We start from the raw sequence: 13976 nt of genomic DNA on the forward strand, positions 1-13976 counted from the left end.
TGGATTGCTGGGTGTTATCTTTCCATCTGAGTATCACAGTGTAGGGAAGGAGAGTTTCTCCTTCCTATCATAATCACATCTTATTAGGTTTTCAGTATAGGTGGGGCACTATGCTCAATGGCTCACATGCATTCCCTCTAAACTTAGCACAGCAACCCAATGAACTACCATAATTCACACTGTGCAGATGAGGAAACTGAGGCTTGGAGAGAAATTCGACAGGGTAAGTGACTTATCAAAGGTCTTACAATTCAGAGGTTATGAAGCAAAGTTACTTAACTGGAGCCAGTCAACTCCAGAACCTGCCCTCTTCTCTCCTAGACTGTACCATCTCGTAATTCTCTATCATTTCACCAAAGAGGACTTCGCCCTACACAGTGCTTGAGTGGGGTCTAGCCTTGGGCAGTCCCTGAAAGACAGCATGTTATTGGCCCCATAGGCTTTCAGGTAAAGGACACCTCTTCCCAAGAGGGTTAGGCAAAGGCAGTCATGATGCTCTGCCTCTGAAAACTTCCTAGTGCTTTGTCATTGAGGACCCACCCAGCTGATAGGGTAGGGGTGGACAGCCATGGTTTGGAATTCTCTTCACTCCAGTATTGCAAATTGAAATTTTAACAAATACAGTGGGTTTTGGGGAGCAAATTGACTAAGACTTTTTGGTTGCACATTACAGAAACCAAGACAAGCTAAACCAAGAGGAAAATAAAAGGTAGCAGATACCTACCAACAGGCTACTGGTATCTCATGAGAAGGGGTAGAGCAGTTAGGGCTGTTCTCATGGTGGGGAACTAGCACTGCTCCAATGACTTCAACCTTGCCTGTGGGAGCTCTGCTGTTACACTCCCCGGTGAGAGAGCCCAGTGGGTCAAGATGGGGTAAACTGACTACAATCCATTCAGCTAATGACAAGGGCTGCTGCCAGGGACCCAACCCTGAAAGTTGTGGTGGAAAATTCTAGAAAGGTCAGGCCAAACACTCTAATCAATGTATAGTACAAGAACTTCCATGATTTTTTTTTAAGATTTATTTATTTTTCCATAAAAGAACTGGGATATAGACCAGAGGTGCAAGAGGTGAGAGGACTAACTAGAGACAGAGTGGGGAGCAGAACAGGCAGATTCACTGAAATACACTGCTGAGGGAAGCAGCAGGCGACACAGGAGAGGTCTGCTGTGCCATGTGGGTCACCTCTCTGGCCGAGGATGGCACTCATGCTGTAGAGGTGATAGCACTGAGACTTAACCTAAAGGCCACCAGGGAGGCCCCCAACTTCCATAAACATTTTTAAAAATGTGTTTTTATAGAGGAAATTCTCTGTTAGCCAGCTTCACACCACAGTGTGCTTTCCCATCTACTCCAAGTCTCCAGCTACCTTGATTTTTCATTTCTCTTCAAAGAATCATGTTCTAACCTTTGTCTTCTTAGTAACTGGTACCATCCACGTGGCTCACAGGCTAGACCGAGATGCAGGAGAATTAAGACAACATCCAGCCATTATCTTGGAAGTTCTGGTGAAGGATAGACCCTTTGGAGGTCAGGAGAATCGTATACAGATAACCTTCCTTGTAGAAGACATCAACGACAACCCTGCTGCTTGCTCCAAGTTCACGTTCAGGTATTCACATTCTGAGACCGTGCGGAGAATTTCACCACTTTGGTGGCCCTCGACCCTGTAGCTTCTCCGGAATATTTCTGGGAGGAACTGAAAAATAATGAGCATTTGGAGAAATGGCTCACTAAAATAAGGAGGCTGGAACTGTCTGATTTAATGGATAGGTTTTCATTGAATCATCCTTTTTTCTTCCCTGTCTTTTTCATTTTCTTTCTTCTTCAATGTCATCTCCAGCTTCCTACTCAGTTAAAAAATATTTTTCATTTTACTCCTTTCTATAACATGTTCATCTCTGTTGGTGAAAAGGACCAAAGGGACTTGTTAGACCCTCTCTGGGCTGTACCTTTTCTTTATTTATTGCCACCAGTGGCAAGACAGTGCTGTTAGTTAGCAGTTATAATAGATGCTTGAGACTTAGGATTAGTAACTAGGAGCTCCCAGAGAAACACTCCACCAGTAATATGAATAAATCAAACCAAGTATTTACTTAAAACAAAACAAAGCATCTAATTCACCTTACCCAACTGAATTGCATGTGAACAAAAGGCAACAAAACGTAGATACAAGTGGAATGCAAGTTATCTTGTACATTTTGACCTGCTCTTTGTCTTACAATCTATTCACTGTAATTATAAAATAAAGTCTTTTGCGATTCTAGGCTCATACGCCTTTTTAAAAATCATTACTGCCCTTCTACTAACAATTTTCTCTAAATGCTACCAAGTTAGTAATTCCCAGGTTAGTTTTAATCTGTGGTTTCATAATAGCTAGTCTCCAGTTTCCTGGGAGTTTGAAGGGGGTTCCTCCTGGGGGCGGGAGATCGCCTTGCAGGGACTCTTGCCGAGAGAGCCCTGGAGAGCATCTGGAGTGCAGCTGAAGCCCAGAGAAAGTGTCACCTTCACCTGTCCCCGTGGAGAGAGTCACATTGTAAGTTTATCTTTGATTGGATTTGCACTGACTTTTGGTGACTTTGGATCCAGTAGCAATACTTGTATGGCCTTGCAAAGGACAAAGGACCCTAGATAAAGATTGTCCACGGTAAGCAATAGAAATAGAAATTTATTTATGCTTAAAAATGTTTCCCTATTCTCCCAGCATGATGCTGAGAATAAGTGTGGCCTGGAATCTGACAGTTAAACCCAGTCTGGACACAACCTCTTGCCCCTTTAGACCATCCTCCAGCCTCCTGTATCCTGCACTGGGTCCCAGGAGACTGTGAGAACACCAGCCACTTCCCTACCCTGCAGCATCCAGTTAGCCTATGGGAAGCCCTAGAAGGAGCAGGGGAGCATGATGTAGGGTATTTAGCCCTCTGGGGTTCCTTTCAGCTGGATGTGTCCTCCACCTCTTGAAGGTCTCAGATCCTATGAGGCAAACCTCAACACACAGTACTTTCTGTCCTAGTGTTCCGTTCCAGAAACTGCTCCTTCTACTGACTCCTCCAGGCCCAGATTGTAAGGCATTTCATTTTTCCTTACCTGAGGCATTTCAATATACCCTGTGTACACCTTTGTGATAGTTACTTTACCTCCTAGAATTATCCTAATTTGACAGCTGCTTCCCTGTGAGGCCCTGATATAGTCAATAACACCCTTGACCATGTATTAACTTCTTATCCCAACTATAAGCATTCATGCCCTCAAAATCTGTTTGAGGGTTGGGGGGGGGGGTAATTGCTGTGGGGAGTTAGGATGGTGACTTCCCCGCCATTTACTTCCCTGTGAAGTGAGTTGTGGGCCCTGGGAATGGAGCAGAGATGATGTGTAGAGCTATGCCTCTGCTTTCTTTGAAAATCTCAAACTATGCTAGCTCTCTTGGGTGGCTTCAGGCACCTGGGGAATTCCCATCTTTATGTTCTTTCCTCGTAGGCACCCCCTGCTCTTTCTGAGAGGTGGGAGATGAGAGTAAGAACTGAGAAGGACTCCAGGTGTGAATGACTGGAAAGGACGATGCTGGCCAGCCTGACTTGTCAGTTTTCTTCACTTTGGTGCATTCTGTAAAGTGCATTTTGTGGCTCCTGCAGTCCAGAGACCCCTGATGTGTGCAGTGACAGCTCACAGGCTGTACTCCGTATCAGCTGGCAAAAACACATTTTAAATGTCCTGGAAGGTCTAGGCAAGCCCATGCAGAGTCCTACTCTTGCTAATCTTTCTGAATTAGCTCTGAAGGTCAATGCTAGCCAGTAACTGGATTAATTGTATTTATTACTAAAGGGAACTCTAAACACTTAAGTCCTTCCTCTGGACTTTTCCAGAGAGTAACTCACAGTCATCCTTTTAAAGCAAAGCTATGAGGAGCTGCAATAAAAGGACTCCTTCTCCTCAGAGGTGGAAATGGAGGTCTTTACTCCAGAAATCCAGCATCGTCTGTATATTATAGGGACTGGAAAACACTGATTTGGACCTTACTCACCGTCTTCCCATCCTTAAACTTCCATTCTCATGCCAGACAGGAACCTGCAGGCAGGTCAGAGCAGACCCAAACAACAGAATCTGTGCTGCGTAGTCTTTGGCTGTGCTCTCATGTCTGACTACATTTGTCCTGAGGTCCCTGAGTATTTATTCCTTCTTCAGGGCTCTTGACTTGCTCCCTGCAGCAGGAACCAGCACCCAGTGGGTTGGAGAAGGCAGTAACTGCAGGCTGGGGTTCCCTGGGGCCTCTGCCCCTTGATTTTCCCAGGCTGTGATAAATGAGCCCCTGAGACATCAAAGGTGTGGTGACAGACCCTGCTCTAGTTGTAAATTATGAGGCAGCTCAGCTGAAGGAGCTGTTTGGGAGCCAAAGGCAGAGAAGGTCGCAGATTCAGAATGAGACCAAACCTGTCACCTTTATGTGCATATGAGAGATCTCTGGTCAGATGGCTGGGAGCAGGGCACCTCGCCTTTGAGGCAGGGGTTGATGAATGAGGGGTGGGGGTGGCTTTCCAAGTCACATGTTTAGGGGACAAGTGAAAAGAGCACCCAGGCAGTCCTGAGGGGCCAAGTGTGCAGCAGGCCTTCTTTGCAGTGCGGGAAATGTCTGGCTTCAGGACTCAGGATTCTCTGGATGATGCAACCTCCAAGTTTCTGCAGAAGGCCTAGATCCACAGACTGTTTGCAGGTCTGGAGATTCATGGATGGAGAATCATGCTGGATCCATGAACTTTCTTTGACAGGTGTTGAAACCACTCACAACCATTCTTTCTTTACCAGTAAATTGGGGACAAGGATACAAACTTCTTGGCGTGAAGGTAATTAGAGATAGCATTTTTAAAGTGCTCAGTATGATATAGCATGGAGTTGCTGTTTACTATGTGGTATCTAGTCTAAGTGTGTATGAATAAAAGCTGACATTGTACAATCAAGAGAGGAATGGATCTGCTTGGACTCCAATCCCACTGAAACCCAGAGGTGACCTTTGTCCACAAGGCATTATGGCAATTCAGCAACCAACACCTGTCAGATAAACTTCTTTCCAGGAAGCAAGCCCAACTGTGTTCAGCAGCCCAAGGCCATCGTTGCTGTCAGCCTTTGCTCCATTTTTGCTGACTCCAGAGCCCACTTAACTCCCACTAAGAGATGATGTGGAATGTGGACAGGAACATAATTTGGTTGCAGAGAAAGGACATGTGATAGAGGATTAGAAAATTGACACAGGTTAATCTGAGTGCTCCCAGAACAATATGCAAAGATAGAATTAAATGTGCAAGGCTTTTATTCAGGGAAATAGGAACAGATGGGGAGAGGGCTGGAGAGGCTGGGGAAGTCATAAGACCATGATACCAGACTGGCCAGAGTAAAGAAAAGAGGGATGAAGAGGATGGAAATAATCTAGCCTATCATTTAGTCTACATAAGTTTTCGTAGGGCACTGGAGCCAAAGTCAACTGTCACAGAACAGGAGTGGGTCTGCCTTAGTATCTGCCACACCCAGTCATTTGCATTTAGCCTCATGGCTTCACAGTAGTGGGTTTCAGTACGACAGTGATGGAGCACAGCAGCTGGGTCTATGTCAGTTATGTCCCCATGACTGAAAGTCTTCCAGGCACATACTCGTGGCAGCCACAATACATATTTATAAGAAATTCTGCCCAAGTTAAGCATCACACTATGAAGCAATCTACAGCCTCTGCAGCACGAGTTCGATCCCCGGCCAGCCAGGGAGAACCCCACATGGCGAGGCAAACCTCTCCTGTCTCGCCCGCTGCTCCCCTCAGCAGTGTGTTTCAGTCAATCTACCTGTTTTGATCCCCACTCTGTCTCTGGTGGGTCCTCTCACCCCCAGCATCTCTGGCCTGTGCCCCAGCTCTTATATGCATAAATAAATAAATCTTTAAAATAAAATAAAATCATTAAAAACACTAAAAAAAGAAAGAAAGAAATTAATTCTGCCCAAGGCAAACATTATTGTGGTAGGTAGCAAAAACAAAACAAAATAACCCACAAAACACCAGTTGCAAGTTTTTCTCTGCCTGTGTGCACACCCTTTTGCAATGTGATTTTACTATTCCTCCTATCAAGAGATGGAATGCTCCTTCCACTCCTTGAATCTGAACCTGACCTTGTAAATGACATTGGCCATTGGAACATTCACAAACATGGCACAGCAAAGGCTTAAGAGGTGTGTGTGCATTGGGACTTGGCCTTCTTTTGCTGCTTTTGGAAATCTGAGATCACCATGTGAAGAGACTGGACTAGTCTTTGTAGCGATTTGGAGGATGAGAAACAACGTGAGGCAGAGATGAACATCTTCCCACCAGATTTGTGAGCAAGATCATCCTACACCACCTACCCCCAGACTGGCTGCCAATATCATCTAAGACCATCAGGTTGGACAAGAATCAAAAGAATTCAAGGATAGGCCTCCCCAGTGGCGCAGTGGGTTGAGTGCAGTGCTATGAAGCTGTCTGCAGCCTCTACAGTGCAGGTTCGATTCCTGGCTAGCCAGGGAGATACCCACATGGCGCCGCAGACCTCTCCTGTATTGCCCGCTACTGCCCTCAGCCGTGTATCTCAGTCAGTCTGCCTGTTCTGTTCCCCACTCTGTCTCTGATGAATCCTCTCACCCCCCACACCTCTGGCCTATACCCCAGTTCTTGTATAAATAAAAATAAATCTTTAAAAAAAAGAATTAAAGGATAATCCATAATATTATAAGGGATAATAAATATTTATTCTTTTAAGTCATTAAATTTTGGGCCAGTTTGCTATATAGCAAATACTGGCATGATTTTGGTCCATTTTATAGATGGAAAAACTAAAACCTGGAGACATGATAAAGTCACTCAATGATTTGAAACCCAGAGGTATTAATCATTCTTCCTCAGTCTCCCATGCCAAGTTGGGCTTGACTAGATGGCTCTGAATTTGGGAGCAGTTTTATTCATTTTTGTTACTTTCTTAGAGTCTAGCAAACTAATCTAAGGACCCTTAGATTCAACCTTTAATAAGCTTCTACTGAATGAGTGATATTAAGGTATTAGGAGCACTTTATGACATCAAAACTATCAGGACACACATCAAGAAGTTCCCAATCTTCAGAGCATGAGAGATGGGGAGAGCGGGGTGAGATTTCCCCTGTTCAGATGATAAACAACTACAGGCAGGGGCAGAATTTATATTTCCCTTATATTCTTCTTCACTCCTTTCTCTTATATTCTCCTTCACTCTACCCATTCATTCAACAAATATTTATTGAGCATGCCAAGAGAAAACAGACAAAAATCCCTGTTCTCGTGAGCTTACATTCTAGAGAAAAAAAACAGATGGCAGAGAGGATAACGATATCTGTGTATTATATTGGAAACTAGGTCATATATTGGAAATGTATACTGAAAAATGGTAAATGCTAAGAATTAAAAATAAAGGGGGAGGAAGTCACAGGCAGGGATCATTGACATTTTAAATAGGTAGGCAGAGTAGCCTCCTTGAGAGAGTGACTTTATAAGGGACAAAAGAGTGAAAGAACATGCCATATGGAGATTGGTGGGGAGGTATGATGGCACTGAGGCTCTGGCCTGCTGGGTGACCAAGGAGCACCAGGAGGCCAGGGTGTCGGGGTGGAGTGAAGAAGGAGAGGAGTTAGTAGGATATTGAGGCTGGCAAGGGCCAGGGGGTGGGTTGACGGCACATCACGAAGGGTCCTGGAGATCAAAGTGAGAACATTGAGTGAAGTAAGGAGCCGATTGGGACTTAGGAGCAGAGGAGTGACATGATCTGACAACACTTTTAACAAGATCCCTCTGGCTGCTGCTGTGTTAAGAATAGCCTGACAGGAGGCAAGGGCAGAGCAGGGACTCCAGTTAGGGGGTTACTGCAATAATCTGGGATTTGCTTTGAATTGAAATGAAAGCAGAGGTGTCTAGCTGAAGGCCTGTATTAGAAGGAACACTCCATCACCATTTGTTGGGCAAAATATTGAATCATGTCTCTCGCCAGCATTACAGTCCCCGAAAGAGCAGCCAAGGGGAAGATACTTCTGGAACTGTACAAGTTCTGCTTTGATAATGACAGTGAAGCACCAAACAACCAATTCAACTTCACCATGCCATCTGGAGTGGGGAGCGGCGGCAGATTTTTACAGGATCCAGCTGGCTCTGGGAAAATTGTGGTCAGTTAATGGTCATTGCATCATTGAAAGGGCATGGGGGGAAGCTGGTCTAACATGCATGGTGCTTTTGCTGCCCCATAGAGAGAGATTTCCAAGGTAACTCCTTCTCAGAGTGACTGTAACTGCCCAACTTAATAGTCACTCTGTTTTCCCCATTTGCTCTTTATTTTACCAAGTTCTGGGAATGATTTGTTAAGCATAGTTGTGCCTGGGGTGCTAAGGATGAGATTCTTTCTTGCATAGCTCACAGTTGCATGCCTGTTTCTCCTGCCTCAACAGTCAAGTTAGTGACTTTGGGGTTCAGCACTTTCATTTAATGGAGTGTACATTCCTGACCCATTGAAGTGGGAAGAAGCAGGGCCAAGGCTACTGATGTGTCTTGCAAAATTGAGCGCTATAGAACCCCTGGAGACCCAGGGAGAAAGAAAATTAGGATGTGTTGGTAGCTCCTGTCTACAACTGCTTTTCAATTCTCCAAAAGCAGAATTGAAAGAAGGATGGGCATAAAAGGCAAATCTCACAGTGGTGTGAGAGCTTAACCTATTACTTTCCACTGGAGGCTAGTAGAAAAGGAGAGAAAAAATGGAAGGGCAGGAAAGGTGGGTGGGGTTTTTTGTGGGGGACAGGGTCTTTGCAGCCGAGCTAAAGCCTCAGGGAGGAGAGCACGCAACCTGCCAGACATCCTCTTACCCCACCTCCTTTTCTACCTCCTCTCTCAAGCCCAAGAAAGTCTTACCAATTTTATTCATGGTGTCAACTAAAAATTAATTTCTATTTTTTTCTGTTTAGGAGATGATACATGTTCACTGTGGGAAGCATATAAAAGTATTACCATTCAGTGAAAGTAACATTTTGGTATAGCTCCTTCTTGTCTTTTTGTCATGCATATATTTTGTGTATATTCCATACAAATATGAGTTAGCATTTTATTTTTTTTAAAGAATTATTCCTTTTAAGATTTTCATTTTTATTTTATTTATTTTGCATAGAAGGATGGGGGTGTAGGCCAGAGGTGGGAGTTGATGAGAGGATTCACCAGAGACAAAGTGGGGAGCAGAACAGACATATTTACTGAAATACACTGCTAAGGGGAGCAGCGGGCTAGAGAGGTCTACTGCACCTTATGTGGGTTAGCTCCCTGGCCAGGGATCAAACTCAGGCCATCGAGGTGGGCCTACGAGTGCATGCACTGATATTTAACCCCAAAGCCACCAGGGAAGCCCCGGAGTTATTATTTTAAATGATGGAAGTATCCATGCATATAGGATTCTATATGGAGCTTCTTTTCAACTAACATAAGTTATGAGCCAATGCTGTTAGCAGTACTGCTCAATGAACAACTCTGTACACAGATTCTCTCTCCTGGTAAATTCTTTCAAATGCATTCTTTAGCAGTGAGCAAAGGTATATATGTAACTTTTTAAAGTTCCTCTTATATATGGGCAAATGCTTTCCAGAAAGGTTTTGTCAAGTTTCATATCCACTAAGAGTATATGAAAATATCTTTCTCAGTTCAATAAAAAGGATTATTTATTCTGTGTAATCTGATATTTCTGTTTTAATTTAGTTGTTTGGTGATCTAGATTATGAAAATCCAAGTAATCTAGCAGTCGGCAATAAATACACCGTGATAATCCAGGTGCAGGATGTTGCTCCTCCATACTACAGAAGCAAGTATCGTTTTGCTTTATTTCGTGAAGCATCTTCCTTAATTGAGTAGTGGCCATTAAAGTGCACTAGGCAATAGCAGGAATTGGTTAGGTGTTTGTGTTTAAAGGAGACTTAAAAAAAAAACACCTGAGAATTAGCCAGACTCCTGTCATGCATCACACATGTTTAATCAGTCTCGAAATCCTTTCTTCTGTGTCACCTCTGACAATCTCAGGCTCTGCTGCCTCATCCCTCCCTACACTCTTCCCACTAGTGCTGCTCTAGAGCAGGGCTTCCTCTTTCTTAGCTGAATTACAGCACTGAATCTTTTAAGGTGTCACTTGTTTTAGTCTTACTCCTTTCCAACACATCCTCCATATTCCTATCAGTGACTTTTAGGAAATGCAAATGCCATCCTATTGTTTCCTTGTTAAAGCCCTTGAGTGTCTCCCTGTCAAGTTCAAGTTCAGACTCTGACTTGGCACACAGGACTTTCAACTTCTGGCCCCTGCCATACTCTCTCACTTCCTCTCTCATTACTTGCCTCTAAACACTCCCCCACACACACATTTTTTTCCAGCTAGGCCAAACAGCTTGCAGTTTTCCTGAATGTGTCATGCAGTTTTATACTTTGGTATCCTTGCATATTCCTACAACCCCAGCCCCTGGCCCTATTTGTCTAGCTCTAATTACCCTTTGAAAGCTTGGCTTGTATTTCCTCCAGTTTCTGTAGTTAGTGACTTGTACGTGGGTTCTTATAGGGGCAGGAAGGGACACAGGGCAGGTTTTCTATGATCCCAGCACACAGGGTAAAGGAGGAGTCAGAGTGCTGGAGCTCTCGGTGGCTTTTCAGGCTTTTATTGGGATTTACCAGGTATACAGCAGGCAGGGGTGCTGGTGGGCTGAGAGGCTGGCAGGCCTCCCAGCCCCCAGCAAGTATTCACTCTGTCTGGGCTCTCTGGTGATCTCTGCTTCTCTGCTCTCCTGCTTCTCTGCTTCTGCTGGCGTACCCATGATGCCGCCCTTAAAAAGCCCAGTCTTAGCCCAGGTGAATCCCATCTACATATGCCCACGTACCCCATCTACAGGTGCCTGCCATCAGGCATGCATTCGGGACCAAAGGGTTCTGTCATCTGTCATCTAATGGCGGGAGGGCAGAAAAGCCTGATACTTTTTACTTTACCCTACAGTTCCTCAAAAGGCGACTGCCCTAAGCCCCTTGAAGGCAGGACCCAGGAGGTCATATTCACCTGTATCCCTGTTCTGCACAGAGCATGATGCACAGAAGATACTTAAAACATGTTGATTAAATGAATGGTGAGAATAGAACATGGTGATTTAATTTTTTCTATCTCTATTTTTAGATAACATCTACGTTTATATCATAACAAGCCCAGAAAATGAGTTTCCTCTTGTCTTTGATAGGCCATCCTATGTATTTGAAGTGTCCGAATTAAGCCCAGGTAAGCAACAGACTAGACGCAGCCCTGGGTGGGCTCGTTCATCCAGATGCTTGTTGGGCAGAGGAGGGGCGCTGGCTTCGAGAGGCCCCGAGTGGTGTTGTGCACAGCGATTCACAGCTGATTCACGTTTATTGCATCTCGTATTTCTTTTCAAATTGCCCTCACTGCTGAGAAGCCCTTCAGGTGAAACCTAGATTTTGAAAACTGTTGATTAAATTGCAGTTCTCTGAACCCCCTAATTGCTTCCTCATCTCTGTGGCTGATGCCGCTAATCCTCCCTTTGTGTAGCCCAAGTTTTCCCTTGGCCTCCACTATGATTTTTATTCAGTCACTCAAAGAATTGAAATTTAAAAATAGAGGAAAGGTTTCCCATTTCTAGATTGCCTTCATTTAAAAAAAAAATAAAGACATTTTCTCTCTCCCTGAAGAGGATTCACTGGAGGCCTCTTTTTCGCCTTTGTCACACCTTGATATCTGCAGCTCTCCCCCCATTAAAGTCTCCACTTCCAGCTGCAGTTTCTCCCCATCTCTCCCAAATGGAAGGTGGTAATTTAACTTTAGGATAGTCAGATTTCATCACTCCTTTTAAGCCTTTTATCATGCATACTTCTCTTTTTAATAAACCCAAAACAAAATACTCCCTCTAAAGCTATGTCCTCTCCATCTATTGTCTCTCTTTAGGATGAGCTCCTGACATTAACTTTTTAAACAAAGGGCCTCCCCAGTGGCACAAGGGGTTAAGACTTCAACCTATGAAGCTAGCCACAGACACTGCAGCACGAGTTCGATCCCCAGCCAGGGAGGTATCCACATGGCACAGCAGACCTCTCCTGTCTCACCGGCTGCTCCCCTCAGCAGTGTATGTCAGTCAATCTGCCTGTTCTGTTCTTTATTCTCTGGTGAATCCTCTCACCGCCGCCGCCCCCACCCCCCACAACTCTGGCCTGTACCCAGTTCTTGTATATATAAATAAGTAAATCTTTAAAAAAAGATGTTTTAAACAAAACCCAAAGATAGGATCCAGAAAAAATGCTTTTATTGCCTTATATCTTACTGAGTGAATAACAAATGCAACAGTAATAGCTTTGTATGCATTCACAGATCTGACTACAATTATTGATCCCAAACTTTGGGTCAAGCACTTACTGCTGGGCCTATGTAGTTGGCTAAGAAAGTGTAATTTATGAGGAAGAAGTTCTACAAAACAAGTAATCCTGAACTCTAGCAGCCCCTTCAATGAGATTTGTAAAATAAGCAAAATGAAATTGTATTTAAAAACGTATGCTCTGTAGACTTCAGTTACTAAACTCTTTAAATTTTTTTCATTCTATTTTTAAGAGCAACTCATGCTTATTATAGAAAATTTGAAAAATACAAGACTTTTAGACAACACTGCTATAAAAGGATGTAAGTGTGAAGATGTTCTTTGCAGTGTTATTTACGATGGCGTAACAATTACCGTGCTTGAGAAGTCTGTAGAAAAACTTGAATTGTCTTACCCCTCCCAGTACTGCTTGGCTCACAGGGCCAGTTACCTAGTAGCTGCTCATTAGTATAATTGGAACTTAATAGAATTGAAGATATAAAACATACTGAGTTTGAATAGCAAAGAGGCCTCCGAAAACTTTTCTGCCCATGGCAGTGAGAATGTCTGTTCCTGGGCCCTCCACTCACCCCCTAACGCAGGCCTAATCTCGGGTACTTTTTCCTTCCAGCTAGAACCCAGATTGGACGGGTGCAAGCGACTGATAAAGACTTCCCCCAGAGCAGCGTTGTGTACTCCATCTCCACTGGAGGGGCCAACCACCAGTACCCAAACATGTTTTGGATTAATCCCCAAACGGGAGAGCTCCAGCTGGTGACTAATGTGGATTATGAGACGACCCCCATCTATGTTCTCAGAATCCAGGCCACCAACAGTGATGACACAACTTTAGTCAATGTGAGTGGGGCTATTTGGTACATGCACACCAACTTGACTGGTTCACTCAGGGACTCCCTAAGACCCCTTCAGGTGTGCCTATAGCAAATAAGTGTCTTAACAGGGCACATTCTGCAGAAGTGACAGTAATAGCCAGTGGTGGCCAGGACAACACAATTGGACACATATTGTGGTACCTAGGAGATCAAGATCGATATCTGTAGGCCCAAGTTTGTGTGTGACAGGGAGAATACTGAGCTTGACGGCTAGATGCTGGAATATAGCTACTCTGTGGAACAAACTTCCTCCTGTTTGTGGGCTGGTGCTGAGATGCATGTTGCCCAGATTGGAGCATGACTTCATAGTAATGTATGTCTCCCCCAAGAGTAGTTCTGTCATCTTCCTACCCTACCCCATCCATACCCACCAGATCGGGGAGAGCTTTACATGGTGTGACCTGCCAAGACTATACAGCTTTTCCACCTTTGATGTCCAACTCCAAATGCAGATCTGGAGTCAGCAGGTCTGAGTAGGACCTGAGGTTCTGCCTTTCTAACACTTGCAAATGGTGCCAGGCAGCTGGACCCTGGCCACACTGGGAGTAGCAAGGGTTTAACAGGCCTGTGTTATCAGTAGGTAAGATTATCTGAGGGCAATCGGATGGCCACAAAGATGGAACTATTTCTTGGTCTTTCCCATTGAAAAGTGGAAAAGGATGAAGGCAAAATGAACTCAGCTAGTGA

The 13976-nt window shown here is 44.3% G+C and overlaps 1 protein-coding gene across 1 annotated transcript in view; it reads left to right on the plus strand.

The window, feature by feature from the left end:
* CDHR3 (cadherin related family member 3) overlaps positions 1-13976 on the plus strand; it is a 131687-nt gene that overhangs the window by 101051 nt on the left and 16660 nt on the right. The window contains exons 10-14 of the mRNA XM_037511462.2: positions 1426-1615; positions 8028-8199; positions 9767-9869; positions 11214-11312; positions 13028-13254. Coding sequence (XP_037367359.1) covers positions 1426-1615; positions 8028-8199; positions 9767-9869; positions 11214-11312; positions 13028-13254 — 791 coding nt within the window. The remainder of the gene's footprint in view (positions 1-1425; positions 1616-8027; positions 8200-9766; positions 9870-11213; positions 11313-13027; positions 13255-13976) is intronic.

This window comes from Talpa occidentalis, unplaced genomic scaffold, assembly GCF_014898055.3.
Source record: "Talpa occidentalis isolate TD23 unplaced genomic scaffold, MPIMG_talOcc4v2.1, whole genome shotgun sequence".
Lineage (NCBI taxonomy): Eukaryota > Metazoa > Chordata > Mammalia > Eulipotyphla > Talpidae > Talpa > Talpa occidentalis.